Raw genomic sequence first — 27,728 nt, forward strand, 5'->3', positions numbered from 1 at the left:
TAGGAAGTTCTTCTTCACCGAAAGGGTGGTTGATCGCTGGAATGGTCTTCCACTTCAGGTTATTGAGGCCAGCAGCGTGCCAGATTTTAAGGCCAGATGGGACCGACATGTGGGATCTATCCGCAAAGATAGATAGGGAGGGTCATTGAAGTGGGCAGACTTGATGGGCCGTGGCCCTTATCTGCCGTCTATTTCTATGTTTCTATGTTTCTATGAGAGCAAAGATATTTTCTGTGAATAGGTAAGACATGTGAGTATAAGCCTCTTTGAGATCTAGACAGCAAAGCCAATCTTCCTTTTCTAACAGAGGTAGAAGGGCTCCCAGAGAGACTATGTAGAACTTCTCCTTCATCAATTATTTGTTGAGGTATCAGAGATATAGAATTGGTTGAAGGCCTCCAGTCTTTTTTGGTATCAGGAAATACTTGGAGTAGAACTTCCAGCCCCTCTCTTGCAAAGGTATAGATTCTAATGTACTTAGCCAGAGAAGGGCCGAGAGCTCCTGGGGAAGGAGGGTCTTCTGGAGGGAGTTGAAAGGAGACTCTTTTGGTGGTTGGTTTGGTTAGCAAGTGTGGGGCATAGCCTCGAGTGATGACCCAAAGCACAGACTGGTCTGAAGTGTTTAGAATCCATTGCTGGTAAAAATAGATTAATCGGCCTCCTATGGGAAGGTTGTGAAGAAGAGTCAAGGAAATGTTGGTAATGCTCTCTAGAAAGATGTCAAAAGGACAACTGCTGTTTGAACTGAGACTGAAATTGTGATTTCTGTGGTCTCTTGCCTTGAGTGGGGCTGCTGAGCAGAAGAGGAAGAAGGTATAACAGAAGAGGATGAATGATGATTGCAGCAAAATTTAGTGTTGTAATATAGATAATATAGCCATCTGGAAGAGTATCTTATGGACAATGCAGAATTCTGAAAGGTCTGTGGTTTAGATAAAGTTGTCAGTATCAGTGTTTTTCCTCATTTTATCTACAGATTTCTCTTTTTTTTTTCTCCAAACAGGTCATCCCCTTTGCGAAGTACATTGGAAAATTGTTCCTGAACTGAAGCATCTGGGTCCAACCTGTGCATTGCAATGACTATTGTAGATGTTCAGGAAAACATATCAAATCATCAAAAGCTATTCCAACCATGAACTTTCTAATAGTGAACAAGTTTTTAGTTAATTTTTGAAACTGTTTTAAATTGTCCTGGGGAAGTAATCCCTGACAATTGTTTTAGCAAAGATTTGAAATAAATGAAAATGTAAAACTGGTAGTCCATAACTCTGTTAAGCAGCACAGATGACTGGAATCCACACTTGCCAAAAGGAACCAATGTTCTGTCTTCCTTGCCTAGAACATAAGGATCATAAGATTTAACAAAGCCTTTAACAGTATTCCACACGGATGTCTAATAAATAAACTGAGTGCCTTCGGGATGGGTTCCAAAGTGATGGGCTGGGTCAAGAACTGGTTGAGTGGAAGGTGACAGAGGGTAGTGGTCAACAAAGATCGCTCTGAGGAAAGGGATATTACCAGTAGTTTGCCTCAAGGTTCTGTTCTTGGGCCTGTTCTTTTTAACATTTTTATAAACTATATTGCTGCAGAGCTGTCGGGTAAGATTTGCCTCTTTGAGGATGATACCAAAATCTTCAATAGAGTAGATACCCAGGATGGTGTGAATAACATGAAGAAAGACCTGGTGAAACTTGAAGAATGGTCTGAAATTTGGCAGCTAAAATTTAATGCTAAGAAATGCAAGGTCATGCATTTGGGCTGCAAAAATCCGAAGAAACGGTACAGTTGAGGGTGTGAAGAACTTAAGTGCACGACAGAGAAGCTGGACTTGGGTATGATTGTATGTGATGATCTTAAGGTGGCCAAACAGGTTGAAAAGGTGACGGCAAAAGCTAGAATGATGCTAGGGTGCATAGGGAAAGGTATGGCCAGAAGGTAAAAGGAGGTATTAATGCCCTTGTATAAGACTGGTGAGACCTCATTTAGAATATTGTGTACAATTCTGGAGGTCACACCTTCAAAAAAATATAAAAAGGATGAAGTCAGTCCAGAGGAAGGCTACTAAAATGGTGTGTGGTCTTCATCATAAGGCATAAGGGGACAGACACAGTCTCTCTCTCTACCACTTTCCAGTTGTTGCTCCCTTTTTCAATTTATGTAGAAGTATTTACTGATTCACTTATTTGAGGGCTTATACTCACCCGGGGTCTGATCACCCTGCACCAACAATTCTAGTTTAAATCCCTCTTCAGTAAGTTAGCCAGTCTATTGAGGTAGTCCTGTGCAGAGATATTATTGGGATGAATGGTGTCCACGCGTACTATATTGTAAAGTTGAAACCTTCGTATGCCTAGAAGGGGAAGAATGTTTGTGCTTCTTAGCTTTTTTACATGCTATGTCCTTCAAAACTCAAAGCATCAATGAAGATAATGTTGAGTCCTGGCGCTGCACAGAGCCCGATGCCCAGCACTCTTGATCAGCACCGATGTCAAAGCTAGGGCCACAGGAGGCTGGGTATTGGATTCCGAGTCCCCTGCTATGTTCTATATCAATGCAGTACCAAAATATTTCTCAGAGTGAAGTTTGCAGGTTTTTATTTCAAATATCTTTTATTAATCAAACAGAATACAAGAAGCACAAGTAGAATAAAATGTTAATCTGTTTGAACAAATTATAAAAGAAACCCAAACCACCCCACAACCACCCACAAAAAAAGGAGAAAAGGGAGGCGAGAGAGAAGGGAAACCATGGTAAAGAACAAATAGAAATGTTCAGTTAAAGATTCAGTACATTATTATGAGCATACACCATTAAAGAATACCAATAGGGCTCCCAGTTTGAAGCTGGTGGCCCTTTACAGAGTGCTCCATTTTCAGTTGGTGAAGCATCTGCATACACTAGTGCTGCCCAATTCACGATTCGAATCGGTTCACCAATTCACTTTGGGTGAATCGATTCGAATCGATTCCCTATTTAAAAAATCGGCCTCCCCAATTCAGTGCCCACAGATTGGCTGCTGTTGCTTTATGGCTGTTGCTTTATTGGCTGCTGTTGGGCTATGCGTGGCATCTAAAGTGTGTGAGTGGGTGTTGTTCTCGCCTTCTCCCTTCCCCTTCGGGGAGAGAGCTGGTAGGTAATTGGTGGACGGTCATGCGGGCGGCTTAGTTCCCCCACTTCCTATGGTGGCTCGCGGCTGCTGAGGGAAACGGTGGGTGAGTGAAGGTTAGGCCCCCCTTCTACTAAACCACACTAGCAGTTTGTATTGCCAGGAGCCGCTCTGAATGCTGTGCGTTGCTCCCGACTCTCATAGAGTTCCTATGAGCATCGGGAGCTGCACATAGCATTCAGCGCAGCTCCCGGTAATAAAAACCACTAGCGAAGTTTAGTAGAAGGGGGCCCATTCTAGAAACGGTTCCGCGTACCTCACCTTGTTGTCTGTCACTACCTAAGGCCAAAAATGAAAAAAAGTTGACCAAATTCAACCAAAGTTGGTAGGTATATAGGAACTCAGTGTAAAATAAAGAATTATGACTGAAAAAATGAAAAATAAAAGATGGGAAGGCACTCAAAAATCAAAAGGTTTAATGCACTGAAGAGAACTCTGTTTAACGCGTGTAATAGCGCATACTAAACCGCCATCTGCGCTAGCCACTACCGCCTCCTCTTGAGCAGGCAGTAGTTTTTCAGTTAGCGCAGGGGTTAGTGCATGATTAAAAGTCACTAACGCGGCTTCGTATAAGGAGCCCATAGCTTCTCAACTCTGTGGAAAACAAAGAAGTGCAGGTCCCATGAGCTGACATTGGGCGGGAAGGCATGACAAAAATTTGTAAGTAATAGTGCACTTGGTAATATCCATACCGGGCTCTGTTGATTATGTCACCCATATGTGAGAATACAATGCCTGCTTGTCTTTGGAGAAGTTGTGTATCTGAATGTAACTTACCTTGAGCTTGAATTTAGAAAATGAAATCAAATCTGAAAACATAAATGGCAAGGTGCAAAGGACAAATGTATCACAAGTATTAATGCTAGACCACTGTAGCATGCTCCCTTCCTGTGAAGAACACAGCACAAAAAATACTATTGTAGATTAGTTATTCTGTCACCTAATGCAAAAGCTGCTATACAAAGAAGCTTACCATACAAAGAATAAGCACAACTAATACTATTAAAAAGCCTTAGAGCCCCTTTTACAAAGCCGTGGTAGTGAGTACCAGCATGGCAAATGTGATGCATCCCATAGGAATTGAATGGGCTGTGTCACATTTGCCACACAGGAATTGCTACCGTGGTTTTGTAAAACGGGCACTTAGTCTAGAAATCCATATGCATGAACTTTTGAAATGAAAGCAAAATCGGAGCAGATGGAAAACTTGTTGAAGTAAAAGTTAATCTTTATTTTTTTTCAGAATAGTCCATTATCATTATTGATCAAACATGAAACATGGTCTTTCATTCAATGTACATTACTTAAAAGAATATGCTTTATAAAATTATTTTCAGTTTTCTTTCTTACCAGCAAATAACCAAGCGAGAGATCAGAAATTTTAAAAATATCAAGCTGCTAAAGTCTGCATGTAATAACAGAGACAACATGCCCTAATTCTATATACAGTAGACTCTCTGTTAACCGGAACTCAAGTAACCAGAAAAAAAAATCTAAGAAATACTGTAATATTTTAAATAAAAATGAAAATAAAATCAATTCTGGCAGAAATTTAAGTGTAAACTTGACACGCCACACCCGAGTACACCCACACTTTGCCTACCACATGTCCAGCAATTTGTCTGGAATAGTTTATGGCATGGCATAGTTCGGGGCCCATTTTTATAGCAACTCTCAAGCAACCAGAAACTCTATTTATATACCAATCCCCATGAGTGCCGGTTAACTTACAGTCTACTGTATGGCTCTCTGAGGTGCATGCCGAATTTTGGAGTGCAACTTAATTGAATAATAAGATAATTAGCACTGATAATTGGCTTAACAAACAATTATTAGCTTTAATTGGATTTAATTGTGTGTGAAAATGTAGGCACGGTGTCTACACCTAAAATTTACATGCAGCACCTATAAGGGTGCATGGAAATGGGAGGGTCATGGGTGGATCAAGAACATTCTTCAAAAATTGTGTGCATGATTATAAAAAAAGGGGCATCTATGCCTAACTTTAGGTGCCATTTATAGAATAGTGCATAGGTAGGTCTTTTGGCGCCATTTCTTTTGGCACAATATATAGAATTCAGTGCACAATATTCACTAGATGATCAAAGATCTGTGTGAAACAGAGTATTAAAGATATGTTGTGCCACAAAAAAGTAGAACATTAAATTCTTTTTCCTTAAAAATCTCTTTATGTATCATCCCCCTCATTCTATAACTCGATGCCTAAATTTAAGTGCCATTTGCACTGAAATTTATAGAATGCTAGCACTTATATGTAGGTAAGTGTGCACTTGTGCATTTTAAGTGCTAGAGGTGGTCTTAGCATTATTCTATAAATGACATGCAGAACTTGCCTAGGGGTTCTTTTACTAAGGTGTGCTAAATCTCATACAGTCTATTATATTCTTATGGGTTGCATGGCATTGAGCATGCATTAATTGTTAATGCACCTTAGTATAAGGACCCCTAGTGTAGGCTTGTCCAACCTTTTTTCTATCAGGGGCCACATTTTATATTTTGTAAAATTCAGAGGGCCAAAAAACCACCATCATATTTTGTTGCTTGTTTTGTCAAAGAGTGGCAAAATATGAAAATGCAAAAACAAAAGGATCTGTGGAGATGGTGATGTTCAAGATGCAGGCTTTATTCAAAAATGTAATTGGATAATCCATATAAAATATATCTAGGACCTATCTATGGTTTAGGTCCTAGATATATTTTATGTGGATTAGCCAATTGTACATTTTTGAATAAAGCCTGCATCTTGAACATCACTATCTCCAAAGATCCTTTTGTTTTTGCTGTCATTTGCATTGTTTGTGGGACTAAAGGGTCAATTTTTTGTTTGTTCTTCTGCAAAATATGAAAGTGCATCATTCCCTCCCCAGCCTTCACCCATGTAACCCTCCATCCCCATCCCAGCTGTCACCCAGTTTCTTTTCCCTCGCCTGGTTTCAGCTGGAGAAGAAACAGCAGGATTCCTGTTTCCCCACCTTGACTTGGCTCTCTGGAAGCTTGAGCCATGCGCTCCTGGGAATTCAGGTTGCTCTTGTGGGATTTGAAACCACAAAAATCAACCTGAATTTCGATGCTGCGCAGCTCATGCTTACAGAGAGCCCAGTTATGGCGGGGGAACAGGAATCTTGCTGTAAATATCATAAGAACTGCCAGTCTTCCGAGGGCCAGAAAAAAGCACTTGGTGGGCTTGGTTCTGACCCACAGGCCATCAGTTGGACAAGCCTGCCTTAGGGCTCCTTTTATGAAGGCATGTTAGGGCCTTAATGCGCAGAAGAGCGCGCGCTAGCTGCTACCGCCTCCTTTTGAGCAGGCGGTAGATTTTTGGCTAGCACGCGCTAATCCGGTGCATTCGCTAAAACACTTAGCACACCTTCGTAAAAGGAGCCCTTAATGTCTAAATACAAGGGAACATACATAGAAGGAGCCTAGGTGGGACCAACATTTATGCATAAAAGTGTTGCAATTAGGTGCCAGCTCATGCCTGCTATTGCCCTCGTGTAAGTGGGTGCACTTAATGCTAATTTACACTAGTATTCTATAACAGAATCTTGATACCCAGATGCCATTTTAGAATTAGTGCTTACGGTAGTGTGCTGCATCTAGGCACCTAAATCGTGACACTCAATTATAGATTTACCCTTTGGGTGTATATTTGGGAGGAAAACAATGTGCATTTGCATTTGTTTACTCATAAGGTAAAAGGAGTGAAGGAGCTGTGGGGTTGATGATACCTACTGGGTTAATACTTTGGGTTTTCACAAAACTGGCATATAATATGACCCAGTTGGCAGACTCTCCTAATTGCAGATCTATGGATGCAACAGAGTTGCCTGGACTTAATAATTCAGGAATACACCTAAGGGCAAGTTTACGCAGTACCTGCTTGAATTCTGAGGCCCACTTCTATAGCCTGACTATATGTAAAAAGAAATAGTTTGTTTAAAATATTAATCATTCCTAAAGAAACTGTAGTAAGGTGTATTCATATGTGTTATCTTCTACTTTTAGAATTACAAAGAAACTGGGAGTCATCCAATAGAGGAAATTGAAAAACCTGGCTATTCTCAAAACTGTAACACTTCCCCCCTCTTAGGCCTCTCACCTTCCCCCTTTACACCTAACTCTTTAATCTCTCCACTGTAGTTCCTCTCTCATCTTTCTTCCTGTAAACCGTGCCGAGCTCCGCATTCGTGGAGATGGTGCGGTATATAAACCCAAGGTTTAGTTTAGTTTAGAAATCACACACAATATTAGTTAGATTTACCCTGAAGACAACTTTATTCTCTGGAAAATGCATTTTTAGACATACTAATGCAGTACTCAACCTTCCAAACCTTTCGCTCAAAAGCATCTAGTGTCAAAATTCATATAAAAAGCATTGTGTGTGTCTCATTAAAGGATAATAGCAAGGACAAACGTGCATTTCTGAATGCAATACTGCAGATTTAAATTAATTCAAGTCATGCTGCACTTGCAAGAATCAAATGATAAGAAGTCATAGCACTATACAGTGTTTGGACTTAAGTTTGAGAACAACTGGGCACCAAGGTTGAGGTTTTTTTAAAATCAGCCTACTGGCATTCTGAAATTTAATTTCCCAGAACTTTGAAACAGAGTACATTGGTTTAAGAACTTTTCCTCTTCAATGGAGAGCTTATGTTTCCATGCAATAGAAGAACAAATGGACAATTGATATCAAGCAAGTTCTGATTTTTTTGCAAGCTTCTTGGATTCAAACATAAAAAAATAAATACATTGGAATATATGGGTATAAAAGTTCATATAGTATTCTGCATCTCAATTTTTTTCATGTTCATATACAAATCCATTTCTAGCTTTGAGGAAATGCATAAGAGCAAATTTTAGCAATAATTCAGAATCCACTATAGTAAGAAATGGGAAGAATAAATCTATTAGCACATGTTAACCCACACAAATAAAAAGCTATTTCCATCCTTTACAGAAAAAAAAAGAAAAATAAATAAATTATTAGCACATTAATAAGCATACAAAAAATATGAATTATTTTAAGACAGGATTTATGCCTGGAATAGATTAAGTGAACCACACAAACTGAGTATCTGAGAGACATGTTTTGAACTGAATGGCAACTCCCCCACCCCCCTCAGCATTTTGTAGCCAGGACTAATTTCCAAGCTGCTTCATTTAAACAAAATAGCAGTGCACTAGGTGAATAACAGGTATTAACAGCATTGGATGCAATACAATCCAAAAGTTTAAACAGTTTTTCTTGGTAAAATAATTTGATGTGTATTTACAAGTTTAAGTACATTAGAAACAATTGTAAGGCATAACGACATCTCCTGGCAGGCCATGCTATGACACATTTGATATATTTATCCCTTTGTCCAGCATATACCAGGCTACAGTATACATGTTCTGGCACATAGCTTTTTAATCTGTCTTCATTTGCAACGGAATCTGGCCACCAGATAAGTGATGCTCAGAAACAGCCACACAATCAATAAATTAGGGCTGAAAGCTAGTAAAGGGATAGAGTAGAGAAGGCTTGGGTCTAGTCTGAAATCTCGGATGGGCACCAGGCCACTCAAGTTCTTCTGGGTGACTACCTCCCGTGTTCCAATGCTGTGGAAAGGAAAAGGTTTGGGAGGAGCAAAAGAGAAAGCACAAAAGGACGGAGACATGCAATGCGAACATTAAAAACGGATTTAGTAAAACAAAGAGCAAACAAAAACAGAAAAACACAATAAAAAGTCAAAAGTATATCAAGGACATAAAATACAGTTAAAAAAAAAAAAATTCCAAAATTAAATCAGCAAAATGTTATAGGAAAAAGGAGAGAGAGAGAGAGAGAGAAAGAGAGAGTAAAAAAAAAGAGAGAAACATAAGAAAAAGTACTGTATTCTACTGAAGAAGAAAGAAAAGAACAAGTTGAACAAGAATGGTTTTCCATGTTCGCTCTCCTAGCTGCCATGCTCCATGCTGTCTGGCCATGCTTCTTCATGCTGCAAAGAAATAGACTACTGCAAAGCAAGCTGAACATGAACAACCATTAATGTATTTGACCCTTTCAAGCAAACACCATTATGTTGGATGTACTCATTTCAATGGCCTTTTGTGTTCTCTCTTGCCTTTTCATAAGTTCAAAGCTCGGTTCTCACACAGAAGCAAAATCTGAGCACATGTATTGTACGCACTTTGACCACAGATATAAAAGCAAGAACCCTTACATACATGTGACCACTTATACTGCTATAATATTTTTACATTTTGGAATTTAAAAGCTTTTTACGACAAAAGACACAAAACCCCACTTTAGACATTAAGGGGAAAGGGAATGGGGACATGTATACCACCTTTCTGTGGCTTTGGCATTCAAAGCCGACATTCAAAGCAGTGGGCGCTGGAGGATTAAGTGACTTGCCCAGGGTCACAAGGAGCAGCACTGAGATTTGATCTCAAAACCTCTGGGTGTAGAGGCAGCAGCTCTACCAGTGAGTCACACCTTTTTGCTCTCTGTTTTGTCTCATTATGATGAAAGGGAAAATATTTTCAATCATTGTCTTGTGTCTGGTTTATTTTCCCTTTTCATTTTATACTTTAGAATAGAGCGTACAAATTTCCTCTAAGAGATAATAATAACTATATTACCTGTATCAATAGTTTCAAACTGAGCAATGGTTCCCCTCTGTGTCAGAAGTGGGGGTAGAAGAGTGTGGTTCAAGAAGTTTGGTTTGACTTTATTTTAATTCATTTTTAAATAAGTGAGAAAAGCATGCAAGGCATGGCTCATGGAATTCTTTCCAATTCATGTGTGTATCTGTTTTGCTTGTGTATGGGCTGGCATGGTATGTATAAGTGCATGCCTGCATGAGTATGTGTATGTATGTTATGTACATTTGTGTGTATTTATATCTGTGTGTCTGTGATCAGGCAGGAGATGAGAGAAGCTTGTTTAAAAGGTTTAGGGCTGGATTCACTAAGCAAACCAATTGTGTACCAATCGGTTTGCGAGCCCTTTGTGATCCAATTTCCCTCCGTCCCTATTTACTAACTTCTCCTCTGATCCAATCCCGATCCGTGCATGCAAATGAAGGGAATCGGCATGCAAAGCAGGAAAGACATGATTCACTAAACCGTCGACTGGCTGGCTGATCAAAAAACTAGTGACTGGTGAGGACCAGTTGCTTGTGCTAAAACCCCCGATTCTCCTGCTCTGGCCGCCCTGTTCTCTGCCCCGATTCTCTGCTCTCAGGCTAAAAGTGGGTTAAAACCACGGGCTTGCAAAAAAATAAAAAAATAAAAAAAAATAAAGCAAAAATAAAAGTTTCCTACTGAGAGTATGCATAGACCATCTACAAGTAAGGAAGATGGTCTGTGCATCCTCAAGGATCACTCTCTAGCGATCCATGCGTGGGGGGGGAGGGGGGTGTCAATGATCGTCCCCATTTGCATGCAGGCCTTTAGTGAATTCATCGGCCAGCATGTAATCAGGCATGGATTGGACATGGAATCAGGGGTTAGTGAATCTGGCTCTTAGTTCCTTAATCGCTATGTTACAGAAATGCATTGGGTCATTTTTCTTTAGAGGATGGGGGTTGAGAATCTTCTTTTCTATTCCTCCCCACTAGTAACGCGTTTCCTCGAAAATAAGACAGTGTCATATTAATTTGGGTCCAAAAAATGTACTAAGACTTATTTTCAGGGATGTCTTATTTTTTTCATCACTCCCTCATCTTATTTTTATCTCTGCCTTCCTATCCTCCACCCCAATTCTTCCTCTTTCCTTTCTCTCCCCCATATGTGCATCTTTCCTCCCCTCTCACCCATCCCCCTGTGCCTTCCCTCTGCAGCATCTTTCTATGCCTCCCTCTCATCCCCCATGCAGCAGAACCCTTGAGCAGTATCTTTCCATCCCACCCTCCCATCCCCCCCCCCGCACAGCAGAACTCCGCCGACCCTCCCACTGTGAGACTTACATACATCCCTCCAAACAGCAGCATTGGCCGCACTCTAAACAGGCTGCTTTGGGGCCTTCCCTGTGCCAGGTTGCTGATGACATCATCAGTGATGTGGCAGAGGGAAGGACCCGATGGGGGAAGACCACAAAGTAGCCTGTTTAGTGTGCTGCCGATGCTGCTGCTTGGAGGGAGGTATGTCAGTTTTGAGGTGGGAGGGAGAAAGGGAAAGATGCCACACAGGGGGATGGGTGGGAGGTTCAGCAGGGTTTGGCTGCACAGCGTGGCACGGTGCAGGCAGTGGGGAGGAAAGCACTGCTGCCAGAGAATCCAGGGATGGAGTCAGGGAGTGTCAGGGACATTTGGGAGAGGCTTCGGGGGTCAATCTAACTAGGGCTTATTTTTGGGGTAGGGCTTATATTAAGACCTACCCTGAAAATCATGCTAGGGCTTATTTTCGGGGTAGGTCTTATTTTCAGGGAAACATGGTACACGCAGAAACTTCACTTTAGAGCACTAAAAAAAAACTTTCTCCCCACTCACCCCATCCCTTCCTATGATTAGGGCTACCTTCTAATGCTCTTCCCTCACAGCCTTCACATTGGCTGGATCCTATTCTACATATGGTGTCTGCTGCTGGTTACACTGGAAACAGGCATGGAAGATTGTAGATAGAGGTTTTAAAGTCCAAGTAAGTAATATCCAGACATTTTAGCCATTCTACTAGCTTTTTGGACATTAATATAAAAATCTGTAGAATCCAGAAAAAAAAAGTCAGAGTTATTAGTTCTGATTACATCTGACTCAGCCCATCAAAACTTTGGACTTTTGGTATGTGTCTAGTTTAACAATACCTTAATTTTGTACTGCCCACAGCAATACACAAAGCAACTGCTAAAAAATAACCCCCAAACTTATACAATTCAATCAGTATTTTTCACAGTAGAATCAACAAAGAAAATAAATACGAGTAACAAAGTACATCACTGAAGGGCAGTGGCGTACCTAGGGTATGTGGCACCCGGGGCCCATCATTTTTTGACACCCCCCCCCCCCACCCCCCATGTAAAAAAAAATTTTTTTTTTTTTTTTTTTTGCAATAACCATGAAATGGAATAAATGGTCAGAATAGAAACAGGCAGTGAAAATTTTATTTTATTGAACCTCATATATGTAACCATTATTCCAAACATAACATAACATAAATTATGTCTAAATTGTCATGACATTAGAAGTACATATGGAGTAGTTGCAGGTGATGCTTGGGACAGTTCTGATTGTGTTAGTTCGGTTTTATGTGTTTTTTGAATAGAAGGGTTTTTATTTCTTTTTGAAGGTTTTGCAGTCTGTGGTTGATATCAATTGGTTGTAGAGTTGGGGGTCGAGTGTTGCAGCTCGAATGGCTAGGAGGTTGTCGAACAGTTTTTTTTCTTTTGACGTTTTTGGTTGGAGGGTGTGTGAATGGTGCACAAGTTCTCCTATGTCTGTTTGAAGTGGATTGAATTATTTAGCTGAAGAAATTAGTTACACCCCATTCCACACACATTAATTCTCTTCCATTTTTGTTCCCATTATAAAAAACACTGATAAGTTCCCAGAAAAAAAATACATTAAAATAAGAAGTGAAAACAAAGGCCCCTACAGATGAGAACATAACATAAGAATAGCCTAACTGGGTCAGACCAATGGTCCATCATGCCCAGTAGCCCATTCTCATGGTAGCCAATCCAGGACACTAATACCTGGTCAAAACCCAAAGAGTAGCAACATTCCATGCTACCGATCCAGGGCAAGCAGACACTTCCCCCATGTCTTAATAACAGATTATGGACTTTTCCTCCAGGAATTTGTCCAAATCTTTCTTAAAACCAGCTACACTATCTGCTTTTACCATAACTTCTGGCCACTTCATTTTTAAGTTTAGATCTTTCCTTTCAAACAGAGACCTTGCTAGATGTCAAATACAGCACAAGGTAACTTCACATGGACTTAGCTGTGCAGGAAATGTGAATCTCCTCATACACCCACCATATAGTGCAAAAATGTGCAAAGGTCTGTTTTTTTCTTTTGATCACTACATAGCCTAATGCCACACAAGCAGCGCTGTTACAAACATATTCTGTAGGTCAATGCTAAGGATAACAAAGTTTCCTTCCTTGGACCAGAAGGAGATAAACCACTGGAAGAGATCCCAAAACAACACCCAAAGACCCACTCAGTGTGTGAATCAGTTGAGTGGAGTGGACTAACTGGGGGGTGGAAATGGGCCCGGAGTTTGCTCAGCAGAATTTCCCAGACCACCTCTTCCTCTCAACACATTGACACGCTGCCACCATCACCACTAGGAACACCTCACTGGGTAGGCCAGCTATGCTATAAACTTTATAAAACACGTTATTATATTTTCTTATAAAGCACATATTTTAACTGACCTCTCTGACATCCTCAGCCTTTCCATTCACAAAAATAGAAGGAAGAAAAGTTCCCATTTCCTGCTGTCTCATGTCCCCGGCCTATACAATATTTTTTTTCTGCAGACCCTTCAAAAGTCTGACCAAATCCTCGTTTCACTTGCATTATAAAGTACTGAGGATGCCATCTCTCCCCAATCCCAGGTCCTAAAGTCTAAGACAGTAGCGCAAACTAATGCTGCCAGATACAGGAAAAAAAAATTTTGATTCGATTCAGCCCTATTGAATTGGTTTTTCAATTCGATTTTCCTGCCCAGTTGGGTGATTTTTTTTCAAAACTCCTGGTGGGTTTTATAGCTTTTTCACCCCCTTTGGCTTCTCCTAACCACACTGGCGCTGTGGTGTAAATAAAATAAAGAAACAAAAAGGACTTTTCCTCTTTCTGTTAAATCCTAGCTCACGTTTGCAGTCCAACACCAGCTCTGGCAGGATACACATTTCAAATCTGACATGTTATAATCACAAAACAGAAAATAAAATTAATTTTTCTACCTTTTGTTGTCTGGTTATATTTCAAATCTTGTTGGTCCAAGGCTCTGGTTTTCTTCTGATAACTTGCTTGCCAGGGTCTCCTTCTTTCTGCATGCTAACCATCCATCTGCCAACTCTGTCCTCCCTTTCCATTTCCCTTCCCTTCCCAGGAAGTCTGGTATCTTTCCTTTTTTTCATCTCCCTCCACAGATCCACCTTTTCTTAAATACCCTTTCATCCGGCATCTCTCCCTCCTTCCCCACCATCCCAGAGTCCACCATCTCTCCGTTTCTTTTCCTAATTACCCTCCTATCCAGTATCTCTATCCCTCCTCCACACCATCCCTTGTGTCCAATTTCTCTCCCTTTCTGTTCCTTCCCTCCCTAAATCCCATGGTCCATCATCTCTCTCCCTCTCCTCTATTTTCAGACCCATTATTTCTTCCCCCCCCAAAGTTTGGCATATGCATGTCTCTTTGAACACCCCCTTCCCTCCGTGTACTTCTAAATCATGGTCCCCCCCAAAGGCCTGTCCCCCCTTAAAGGTCTGCCTGTCCCACCTTGAAGGCCTGCACCCCCCTTGAAGGCCTGTCCCTTCCCCTTGTAGGCCTGTCCCCCCCTTGAAGGCCTGCCTGCCTGTCCCCCCCTTGAAGGTCTGCACCCCCCGAAGGCCTGCACCCCCCCGAAGGCCTGTCCCCCACTTGAAGGCCTGTCCCACCCCCTTGTAGCTTCTCCCCCCCCCCTTGTAGGCCTGCCCCCCCTTGAAGGCCTGCCTGCCTGCCTTTCCCCCCTTGAAGGCCTGTCCCCCCTTGAAGGCCTGCACCCCCTTGAAGGCCTGCACCACCCCCTCGAAGGCCTGCACTCCCTTGAAGGTCTGCACCCCCCCCCGAAGGCCTGTCCCCCACTTGAAGGCTTGTACCACCCCCTTGTAGCTTCTCCCCCCCTTGTAGGCCTGTCCCCCCCTTGAAGGCCTGCCTGCCTGCCTTTCCCCCCCTTGAAGGCCTGCACCCCCTTGAAGGACTGCACCCCCCCCCGAAGGCCTGCACTCCCTTGAAGGTCTGCACCCTCCCCGAAGGCCTGTCCCCCCCCTTGAAGGCCTGTCCCACCCCCTTGTAGGCCTGTCCCCCCCCTTGTAGGCCTGTCCCCCCTTTAAGGCCTGCCTGCCTGCCTTTCCCCCCCTTGAAGGCCTGTCTCCCCCTTGAAGGCCTGCACCCCCCTTGAAGGTCTGCACCCCCCCTTGAAGGCCTGTCCCCCCCCTTGTAGGCCTGTCCCCCCCCCCTTGTAGGCCTGTCCCCCCCCTTGAAGGCCTGCCTGCCTTTCCCCCCTTGAAGGCCTGTTCCCCCCCTTGAAGGCCTGCACCCCCTTGAAGGTCTGCACCCCCCCAAAGGCCTACATCCCCCCCGAAGGCCTGCACCCCCCTGAAGGCCTGCCTGCCCCCCTTGAAGGCCTGCACCCCTTGAAGGTCTGCACCCCCCCCGAAGGCCTGTCCCCCCTTGAAGGCCTGCCTGCCTGCCTGTCACCCCCTCCCCCTTGAAAGCCTGCTTGCCTGCCCGCCCGCCCCACCCTGAAGGCCTGATGCCCCGACCCACCCCGAAGGACCGCTCGCCCCCCTGGCCTCCCCGCACCACCTATGAAGCAGCCGCAGCAGGATCGCGAAGTCAGCGTCAGCGATCCCTGCGCTGCTTCCTGCGCCACGGTCCCGCCCCTCCTCTGACGTCAGAGGAGGGGCGGGATCGCGGCGCAGGAAGCAGCGCAGGGATGCTGACGCTGACTTCGCGATCCTGCTGCGGGCTGCTTCACAGGTGGTGCAGGAAGGTCAGTGCGGCGAGCGGTCCTTCGGGGGTGGCGGGGGACTGAACGGCAAGGCCGGGAACACCCCCTTAGGGCTGGTACCCGGGGCGGCCCGCCCCCCCCCGCCCCCCCCCTAGGTACGCCACTGCTGAAGGGAAATATTTGAAATCCTTGAATGTGTGTGAGTGTGTGGATGTGTGTGAGTGTGTGGGGGTGTAATTTTGAGGGGTGGTTATGAAGGGGTATGGGGGTGGTTAAAGAAGTGTTTTAGGACATAGGGGACAGTTGCAAGAGTTAGATTTGGGGAATGGGGTAGTTTGGAGGTGGTAATGCAGTTGCTTTGGAGCGGGAGTTTTGGGGAATGAAGTCAACTCTGGGAATTGAGAGAGTAGAAAAAATATTGAGTCTGTTTGACAGGTGGAACTCCCTAACTGCTATGTTTTATTGTAAGTTGTTACTGTAGAAATGGGAACTGCTATTCCTATAGAAATGCACTGGGCCATAGTTTGGAAAAGACTATTACTCTGGAATCCCTGTTCTGATCTGGCTCATTTTCAAACTTGATATGCCTTTTTATTGGGTTTTCTCCCGTGCTAAGTTTAAGCCATTCAGTTAAATTTTGGAAAGCTATTTTGTTTATAAATAGACAGAACACAACAACAAAGGCACCAAGAATAAGGGATAATCGGTTGAAGCTTTATTGTAGGACTTGACACAGGCTGTGTTTCAGCACAAAATGCCTGCGTCAGGGGACATCTATGTATGTGAAAATTAATATAAGCTCCTTTGATAAGTGACAAAATGAAAGAGTTCTAAAGACAGATATTCTCAAGCGCTTTTGTATAATTCTTTCCATCTTCAGCTGAGTTTGAAAAAATGAATATAGGACCAATACAAATTTGTTTGATTTTCTTAAGTAAAAGCACAATAAGAATTTTCATTTAATAGTGTGCATTTGGTTCATTAGTGAGCTTTAAAAAGTCAGGATGTGCCAAGTCAAATTAAAGGTAAGTGATTCTGCTTAAAAAACTTTTAGAAATAAGCATTTATATTTATTAAAAAATAATTTTAAAAAGTATGAAAAGCACAAAATTAAAACATAAAAATGCAAGAGAAGAAATCAAATTAAGGAGCATAAAGTCAATTTCCATGTTCTAAAAAATTCTAATGCGTATTAAAATTTCTGTAAGTTAAAACAAACAAACAAACAAACAATAACTGAGAACAGGGAGACTAAAATCTGTAAAATAACCCCAAAAATCAGTAAAGTTTTTGCCATGTGCATCCTTAGAAAATACTATTTAAAAATTCCCTTTTGTAACCTTTTTAAAGGTCAAGTTATAGAGCTGTGGTATACAGGCCTGCCCAATTACACACTATATACTACTGTTAAGGCATAATATTTAACCAATAGTAGCTAATGAATCAGCAGCTCCAGTCTTAAGCTTAATTAAATTTTCTATTAGCATGTCATGAAAGAACTCTATTATTCATTTAAAAGCCTAACCAACTACTGTGTTCTGCTTGCAAGGTGATCCTAAGTTTGGAGAGCATCACAGCAGATAACAGGCCAGTTACAAAATTATAATGCAACAAAATAAGAGAAACCTTTTTGGGTTTATATATCAATTTCTATATAGGAAATTTGAAGAAAGGGTCAAATACCAGAAACATACAGAAAGGATAAGAGAACTGAACAATCTAAAAAATATTTGAAAAGACATATAGTACATTTAGTAGGAATGAATGTCAAGAACAGAACTCAATAGCATTGTTCAGCTACATGAGAAAGACTCAGACTGGATTTCTTATCCTTTCTTTCAGTATGTGAGAAAAAGGAATCCTTTAGCAGCGTTTAAAATAAAGCATTGACCAACAGTAAAGGTATTCTGCTTAAGCTTGGTATTTGGTTTCAGCTATATTCTGCAATAATGTTTCTGCTGTTTCAGAATACAGGATGTTGCTAAACTGATATGATAACAGGCATACAATCACAGCTTGCGATGGAGTCTTGACTGGAGAACATTCATGTGAACAAATTTGCCCAGCAGAGAGCAAGCTTTGTTACTGCTCAGGGGTAAGCATAGCAAAACCAGTGCAACCTGCAGATGCATTCCCCTATAGTAAAACTTAAAACAGGAAGTGACGCCATCCACTTCTCTCTGATAAACTCCTTTGATGGCTAGCAGTCCCTCGAGTGCTGCGTAAATGGCAAAGGTGTGCTATGAATGCTGATCTAGAATACTCTTATCACAAACAGCTACATAAGCAATTCATCTTCCAGCTCTGTCTTCCTCTTCTCTGAATCTGTAACCAACTTTCACTGCCCAGTGAGTCAGCTGAATATTTTATTAAATTTTGGAGGACCGCAAGGTCTTTTACAAGAGTATCACCACATTCAGTACATGTGCTATATAAGTACTCAAAAGCAAAGAAAACACAGTATACAAAAAAAAAAAAAAACAAGGTTGTTTTGCAATAATTTTTGAAACGTATGGTAGACTTTTCTTCCATTCTGACTCGTTTATTGTGCTAAGGCAAGAAAAAAATTAGAGGTTCAAATGCTGCAAACCAATAATGCCAGAAACACAGAGCAGTATAAATGAAGCCAGTAGCTGTTTTTAAATTATTTTATCAAATAAAAACAACCTTAATAAAAGTGGAATAAATAAGTACTTTATATCATAATCCATATACCAACAGGTTTTGGCGCCTAAAGCTTGCTTCAGAGGTTCAAAAATCACATTACAATACCATGTTTTAGTAAAAAGTAAAAAATACAAACATTTAATGGAAAGAGTCCAATGAAGCCCTAAGAAGAATCAAAAATAAGTAACAAATTCCCCAAAATACAAAACAAAGACTTTACCTAGCAAGTCGCCTAAAACGTTTATAATGCTCAATTTTTCTGATTCTTCTATCTTGGAGCTCTGGGTGACTTTCTTTCTCAGTTTAATGTTGTAGATTTTACTTCGTAATTTTTACTTTTTAATACAACATGGCATTTTCATATGGAATGTCTGCTCATATATACTTTGTAAATGTGCCCCTGAAGGAGGCCATAGGTGCCAAAAACATATTGGGCTTATGCACTACAATATACGGTGCTTTGGACTTAGTTATTCTACTTTTGTTAAGCTTGCTCTTAATTAAATCAATAATTTAAAAACAACTACTGGTTCAGTATAGTTGCTCTTTGTTTCTCTTATTAGTTGTGCTGCCATAATTACTTGTTCCCTTTCTTTATATCTTCTCTGTTCTTTGCATCCCTTTGGAGGGTAATTTTGTAAGCGACGAGCATATAGAACAGCATGATACAAGTTCATGTATGCACACACAAATGTAAGACGTAATTCTATATAAGGAGGGTGGCCAACATTTAGGCATCAAGAATGTACATAAATGACTACAATACCAGCATGTATATATATGTGCACACTGTCGTACTTAATATGAACAGCCAGTGTATGCAATCCTATTTGTCGCAAGACCCCAAACACCCAAAGCACTACTTATGTAATTGTTCGTGCTCTTACTGGGGTTGGATACTCATCATCGGTCTTTGTGTGAATATTTTCTTATTTAATGCGGGTGCAATTACTTAATATTTGTTTCTATATGGTGAGCTAATGTAATTAAGAAGAGCACTTATCTTTTCAGCCTCATGGCTGGATAGCTGTGAGGCTGAAAAGATAAGTGCTTTTCTTAAATACATTAGCTCACCATATAGAAACAAATATTAAGTAATTGTGCCCGCATTGAATAAGAAAATATTCACGCAAAGACCAATGATGAGTATCCAACCCCAGTAAGAGCACAAACAATTATAAAAATATTGCTTTGGGTGTTTGAGGTCTTGCGACAAATAGGATTGCATACACTGGCTGTTCATATTAAGTATGACTTACATCAGTTGAACAACCTGATTTTCCTTTTTGTGGTTTGGTATAAATGTGCACATACATTTGTAAAATGCCAGTATTCCAGCTACACACTATTCTATAAAATGGGACTTAAATACAATGATGCATAATTTGAAGGTAAGTATACACATGGGTGGAGATGAGGTGGGAGTAGAGCAAAAAGTGGAATTTTAATTTTGTAGAAAGTATTTCTTATCAAATGCTAACCCAGAAGAATCACTTTAATTTCCATATATCATATTTTCACTCTTTATCTGATAATTTGGAGGGAGAAGAGACCTCAGGCTGGTTCCTGGTGCTTACAAACCAGTGAAATCGGACCATGTTGTAATCATTGGTCTCCCTCCACCACCCTAACATATCTGTTGTGCAAACTTCTGTATAAATCATGTGGTGCGTTGATCAGAGTCGTCTAAGCTAAAGTGCTTTTGAGGCTAAAAGTGCTGACTCGTTTCACCACAGCACTCCGTGTTTGAAATGGAGTAGGCAGACTGGAATACTTCCAGTTCTGACCTTTCAGACAGATTCTCTGATGAAGCAGTGGGTGAAATGGGCCTGTCAGAATCAGCATTTAGAATTCACGTTTTTTCAACCATGAGATAAGTTGTCCATATAATTGGAATTATTTATAAATTTTAAGTACATATTCAGAAGTTTGTACAATAGGTATGTTAGGGTGGTGGAGGGAGACTGATGATTACAACATGGTCCGATTTCACTGGTTTGTAAGCACCAGGAACCAGTCTGAGGTCTCTTCTCCCTCCAAATTATCAGATAAAGAGTGAAAATATGATATATGGAAATTAAAGTGAATCTTCTGGGTTAGCATTTGATAAGAAATACATTCTACAAAATTAAAATTCCACTTTTTACTCAAATCTAGTATTTTGTAGTGTGAAATTCTATATTTATTTTTCATATAGTATGGAGATGAGGTGAAACATGGACATGGCACACAGCAGAGGCATAACTGCAGGGGGTATGGGGGGCAAAGGAGAGTGGCTGCTCCCCAAAATGGATTTTGAATGAAATGGTGTGTATGCAGATCGGATCTTCAGCCTCACACCGGTGCTTATTTTAAAAAAGGTCTGATCCCCCTGACATTAAAACTTGGTTGCGCTTCCGGCAAACAGTTGAATGTGTAAATTACAGAACACTGTAATTGACCTACTTTTTTAAAATAGTAATCTGTAATATGTATTAATTGCCATGCTACTTTCCTTCATAGAATAGGTTCCAAATTAAGCGCCTTATTATAGAATTTCTCTTGTGGAGAGTAAGAGGCACCTAATTTTAAACATCAAGAACATATCCATTTAGGGCTTATTCTATAAGGAAAAGCAGGTGACTACTTTTATGTATAGAATACTACGGTGATTCCCAGCCAATCATGAGAAAGATTTCCATGTACTGCCTCCACTGCATGCAAATCTCTTATGAATATTATTATAGATATCCTGAAAACCTGATTGACTGGGGATCCCACAGAACAGGTTTAGGAACCACTGGAAAACTAGTATGACATCAGATATGTATATATGTTTTTAGGTATGAGCATTTAAACCAGCTCTAAGGCTAGCATAGGTGCTTACAAGTATAAACATACACGTAAAACATAGCATTCTATAATTTGTGTCTGTAATAGTGCACCCCATCCAAAGTCTGGTTTGGTTTGTTAGGAGTGATTAACTGATAGACACACTCATAGAGTCCTTATTGACATTTTTTGCCTCCTTTTTTGTATCTTTTTAAGCACCTTTCGGCAAACTTAGAGGAGTTTATAGTTTAGTAAAATACTATACTGGCATTTAAGCACCTACCAGGTGCTAGGTGGCTTCTGACAGAATTAACCCAGTAATTTTATAAAGTAGGTGCTAACATTTCAATACCAGCCACACATGCAAATAATCAGAATACTTTTTAATTGTGGCTTATTTCGTATAATGAACTTTTAAATGAAGCAATTCAGCAGTACAATCTAATTCAATTATATTTCACTTCTCAAAATCTCTACTGTCTTCTCATTATATTCAGACTTTACTCAAAAGCATTAAAAATAATTTATATATTTTTATCTATATTTTTAAAATTATATATATATATTTTTTTTTAATAATTTATATTCCACATATCCTACAATTCTATGTGGATTACAAATTATTTTCTTCAGTGATTCATAAAAAATGCTCATAAACAAGACGTCAGTGGCTACACTCAAATGAATTATTTCATTTATAGTTCAAGTTTATTGTAGCAAGCCTCCTCACCGGTCAGCCCAAAAGCCTTAATCATACTTTATTTAAATTATTTGAATATAAATCACTTATCTTAGTCATCAAGCTGTTAGGGACTACGACATGAATTCACGTTTCGCAAATTGGCTGTCTGAAGGAGTATCCCCATGTAGATCCACCACCAGCTCAATGTCATTCTAAAAATAATTTGTTTGAGTGTAGCCAATGATGTCTTATGAGCATTTTTTTATGAATTACTGAAGAAAATGTTTTTGAGTAAAGTCTGTATATATTGAGAAGACAGTAGAAGTGTTGAGAGGTGAAGTACAATTGAATTAGAATAATCAGAATACTAGTATATCCGCACATATGTTAGATATGCGTCTATGTGCTATTCTGTAAATACGCACATATCTGCAATAGCACATATTTTACAGGCAAGTGTGCAAATGGGTGGACTCTGGTTGGAGTGTACGTTTACACAGGTAGCTTATAGAATATTAGAAGTTACGTGTATATCTTTGACACTTAGGTGCACACACCTATACCAAAACGTACAATTCTAGAAGTGGGCATGTGGTAGGAGTCTATTCTTTAAATGAAGATACTACCATAACTGCTTAAATACATGCTTAAAAGCTAGGTGTGAGCACTTACACCAGCCACATACAGTAGACTTAACTATGCCTTAGGTATAATTTTGTGCAGGAGGTTTTGGTTAGGCTATTTTATAAAAACAGATAGGTGCATATGTTGCCTTTATAAAACAAGTGTGCCTTTTCTGTCTAGGTGCCCTGTTAAAAATTCTCTCTGTCACCCCCATCTTCTACAGCTAAACCTTGATCATAAACACACACAGCCTTCTTGATACAATGACTCATTTAGCCTTACTCGCATAATCTGTACAGGCACAATACCAAAACCTCAAACAGTGTCACTCAGACATGCAGTCCACTTTCTTTTGTATACATCCAAGTCCAGTGAAACAAAGTGTAGTTCATGCAGAGGCATCATGTCAGCAACACACATACACATACACAACCATAATCTCATTCTCACAAACACAGTCAAAACAGGCAGCACTAACCTGAAAAGGAGCTTCATATAGCCTCAAGCATGCACCAAACTGCAAACTCATTCATAAAGAGAATCACATCAAGAGGCAGACTCACTTTCACAAATTCTACATTGCTGACACAGTATACTGTATAACCATATATACACATACAAATTTACAGACAGCCTAATCTGGAAATACAGACCTTCCTTAAAATGTGATGCACTGAAGCATAGCTTCACTATCACAATAACAGCACCAGACACAGACTACATATAGTTATACAATCAGCAAATACCTATAGACTGACTGCCAAACACAAGAATTGCAGCATGGGCCTGTAGCTCAGAGCCAGAATAATTTGTATCTTACCACAGCACACCTTCCTTCCATACCCAATTGCAGCAAACTTTCTTCCTCCTATACCTGTTGGTATCGTGTCTCATCTCCCCTTCCCCCCAACCTCATTTTGGAAAAGAGAGAAAGGCATTCACTTTTCTCTGCCCTTCATACAAATAGTAACTTTCCTCCATCCTTCACAGCCATCATGTCTAATGGCAGCACCACTCATATGCTTGATGTCCAGGCCATGACTTTCCTTGCTTTCAGGGCTTTTTGCAGCTTTTCATCACTAACAACAACATCCTTTCTCCTCTAGTCTCTAACCTTGTCTTTTCCTCAGAAAATATACTGACGAACAGTAGCCATCTGTCCTCCTTACTTCCATTGCTTTCAATGGAAGTAAAAACCTGGATGTCTCAATTCGTCTTTCTTTTTTTGGAGCCATATGGTACCCCTATTTCCACTACATTTTGCTACCCTTGGTTGTTCTCCATAGAACTCTCCTGGCTTTATATGTTGTTTCTGTGGGCTTTATCTGCCATCATATACTACGGCGCTCATTTTGAAAGCAGATGGGCACCTCAAAATGGCCCAAAAAAGTCTATTCATACGTAACTTAAATTTTGAACGCAACCATGGGCCATCCTGAACTTAAAATACTGAGAAGGCCCTTTAGGCTAACTGTTTTCTGGATCTTAGTGAAAAAAATGTCTTAAAATTTGATCCTCTGTATTTTCTCCTAATGTAGACTCAGAAAGGAAATAACTGATATGGCAAAAGAATGCCACTCATCTGCAGTTTACATGGATCCTCAGTCAGGGGAATCAAGGAGCAGCAAGCAAATTCAACTCTTACCTCCTCATGCATTCCAGGGCTTGTGTGAAGACCTGGGGAGCCATTCCATGCTCATGTTGCAGGATTAGACACTGCTCCAGGGTTACAGACATGGCAGTCCTGTCCTTGGCACTTTTACAGCTAGTAAACCTAACGCCATTCAGCCTACGGCATATCTGAAATGGGACCACAAACATTGTTTGTAATTCTGTTTATTTAAAATTTGATATACCACGTTTACTAGTGAAAGTTCAATGTGGTATTCCAATGGGTGACTTTATTTTCAGTGGCAGTGGTCAGTGTATTTATTTAAACACTGGTGACAACATTTAAATAAATATGTATATTCAACAGTATTGCATATATGTATGTGTTTGCTGCTGACCACCATCATCATGATCTGTTTAGTTAAGACAAACCTTTAAGCAGGCCCAAACTATGAGGGTGGTTTGAAAAGTTTGGTAAAAAAAAAGCAATTTAAACACAAGACTCCTGAGGCAGGCTCTTGTGGGCCGAAACACAATCGTGTCGAGTCAATCATAATTAAAGAGACTGAGCACCAATTGGTCACCTTTGTTGTATTGTTTGCTGAAATGTATTTATTTACATTTCCTTATATAACTCTTCAATTTGAAGCCGTTTGCATTCAGGTACTCGTAAAAATTTCTCCCTGTCCCAGCAGGCTCACAATCTAATACTATGAATACTTGTCTGAAAAAGAGGCTTACATCCTCAATGTAACAAAGTACATTGCTATTAAGAACATAAGAATAGCCTTACTGGGTCAGATCAATGGTCATCAAGCCCAGTAGCCCGTTCTCACGGTAGCCAATCCAGAACCCTAGTACCTGCCTAAAACCCAAGAAGTAGCAACATTCTATGCTACCAATCCAGGGCAAGCAGCTCTAATTTTATTTGTGTAAATAATGAAATACATATTGGCAAGAGTGCATCATATTAGATTTTTCATGAACTGCTGATGAAGGCTTCTGCAGAAACACTTTCTGTGTTGAATACCATTTTTGCACTTCTACAATGAAGAGCTGTTTCAGTTGCATCCCATTCGTTGCCTGATGCTTCCCACTTAGGGTTACCATATGGCTCCAAAAAAAGAAGGATGGGTCAGGAACTGGTTGAGTGGAAGGCAACAGAGGGTAGTGATCAATGGAGATTGCTCTGAGGAAAGGGATGTTACCAGTGGTGTGCCTCAAGGTTCTGTTCTTGGGCCTGTTTATTTTAACATTTTTATAAATGATATTGCTGAAGGGTTATCAGGTAAGATTTGCCTCTTTGCGGATGATACCAAAATCTGCAATAGAGTAGACAAGCAGGATGGTGTGAATAACACAAAGAAAGAGCTGGCAAAGCTTGAAGAATGGTCTGAAATTTGGCAGCTAAAATTTAATACTAAGAAATGCAAGGTCATGCACTTGGGCTGCAAAAACCAGAGGGAATGGTACAGTTTAGGGATGAAGAACTTATGTGCATGACGGAAGAGAGGGACTTGGGGGTGATTATATGCGATGATCTTAAGGTGGCCAAACAGGTTGAAAAGGTGATGGCAAAAGCTAGAAGGATGCTAGGTTGCATAGGGAGAGGTGAGACCTCATTTAGAATATTGTGTACAATTCTGGAGGCCGCACCTTCAAAAAGACATAAAAAGGATGGAGTCGGTCCAGAGGAAGGCTACTAAAATGGTGTGTAGTCTTCGTGATAAGGCGTATAGGAACAGACTTAAAGATCTCAATCTGTATGCTTTGGAGGAAAGGCGAGAGAGGGGAGATATTGCAGAGGGCATAGGATTAAGTTAAGAGGTGATAGGCTCCGGAGTAATCTGAGGAAATACTTTTTTAAGGAAAGGGTGGTAGATGCGTGGAACAATTTCCCGGAAGAGGTGGTGGAAACAGAGACTGTGTCTGAATTCAATAGAGCCTGGGATAGGCACATGGGACCTCTCAGAGAGAGAAAGAGATAATGGTTACTGTGGATGGACTGACTAGATGGGCCATTTGGCCTTTAACTGCCATCATGTTTCTATGTTTCTGTTATTGAGACATTTGGTTTTACCGCTTTCAATAGAAGTAAAACTCAATTGTCTTAATATGTCTGTCTTACTTCCCCATTGCTTTCAATGGAAAGAACATCTGGATGTCTCAATTCATCGTCCTTTTTTTGGGAGCCATATGGTAAGCCTTTTCCCACTATATTTTGTTACCCTTGGTTGTTCTCCATAGGACTCTCCTGGTTTTCTACTACGGCGCTCATTTTGAAAGCAGATGAACACCTCAAAAGGGTCAGAAAAAGTCTATATGCCTAAAAAACATCCAAAAAGCTATTTTGGAACACCAAAATAGAAACATGCTTTCTGAATGGGTGTTCCATGGGTGTCTTAGGTGTCGAGGGCAGTATTATGATGTGGACATTTTAATGTGATAATGAATAGCTGGGTGACATCGAGGGATGGAAGTGAAGACATCCTACCCTAAACTGATATAAAAAGCAAATAGGTTTAGTTTAGTTCTAGTCCGCCTTTATCCAAAGGTTGAGTCATGACTTGTCATTTGTGACTCATCTGTGTTGTTGCTGATTTAGAAAGTTGAATTTAGTTGCTGTGTTAAGGAGGGTGGAGAGCTGATTATGGTTTGTTTGCTGTCTCTTGTGTGCCCCAGTATGAAATGTTTCTATCCCACATTACCTGCCCTGCCTGTTCTATTTGTTTCTCCTTGAACTCATTGCCCACACCTGCCTCCCCTATCCACATCCATTCCTTGTTGTCTCCTAGGCCCCTTCCCCCTTTGCTATGTCCTCCTCTCACCAATAGAGAATTGCGCGGGGACAGAAATCCCACCCGTCCCCGCGAGGAACCCCTCCTTCCCTACCTGTCCCCACGAGGAATCCCCTCCATCCCCACCCGTCCCTAAAAACTTCAGAAATAGTTATTTCATTTAATTATGCTACTGAATTAAAGGCTCTGGTAGAGACCCATTTACAAATAAGCAAAGACACTTTATTAATTTGGAAATATTAATTGGGAAGAATACATACTTTGTAAATGGGTTTCTACCAGAGCCTCTTATGTAAATATAAAATATAAATACTCAGCTGATGAGAACCCCCAAGCTGTCAGCTGAGGACTTCCATTGCAGTTGGCCGGGGGTCCCTTTTGCTAAGCTTGGCAGGCAGCAGTAGTATCCCTGAGTCACAGATGCTGGCACCTCAGTGGCTCATGGATGTTGCCAGCGACTGCTGTGCTTGGTGGAGGGGAGTTCTAGCCATTTCTAGAGGAGGTCCTCTGCTGGCGGTGCTTGGGGATCCCCACCAGTCACAGCAAGGGTCAGCAAGTACTTCAACATTGTAGAAATGAAACCAGAAATGCATTTCCTTTTCTTTTGAACACAATACAAAGACATCTGCTATATACATTTCCCAAAGCTAATATATTTTAGTCAATAAATTCCATTTTTTACCTTTGTTGTCTGGAG

At 40.8% G+C, this 27,728-nt stretch overlaps 1 protein-coding gene across 22 annotated transcripts in view; it reads right to left on the bottom strand.

The window, feature by feature from the left end:
* INPP4A (inositol polyphosphate-4-phosphatase type I A) overlaps positions 1-27,728 on the bottom strand; it is a 399,562-nt gene that overhangs the window by 27,111 nt on the left and 344,723 nt on the right. For 9 of the 22 annotated variants that reach the window (XM_033949316.1, XM_033949320.1, XM_033949330.1 and 6 more), the window contains 2 exons: positions 24,268-24,422; positions 6,259-8,791 (listed from right to left, as the gene is read on the bottom strand). In XM_033949316.1, the coding sequence (XP_033805207.1) occupies positions 8,611-8,791; positions 24,268-24,422 (336 nt within the window). In that variant the 3' untranslated portion in view covers positions 6,259-8,610. Of the gene's footprint in view, positions 1-6,258; positions 8,792-24,267; positions 24,423-27,728 lie in introns of those variants that run through there. The other 13 variants (XM_033949323.1, XM_033949336.1, XM_033949335.1 and 10 more) reach the window with 4 other exon arrangements.

The sequence above is a fragment of the Geotrypetes seraphini genome, chromosome 6 (genome assembly GCF_902459505.1).
Source record: "Geotrypetes seraphini chromosome 6, aGeoSer1.1, whole genome shotgun sequence".
NCBI classification, from domain to species: Eukaryota; Metazoa; Chordata; class Amphibia; order Gymnophiona; family Dermophiidae; genus Geotrypetes; species Geotrypetes seraphini.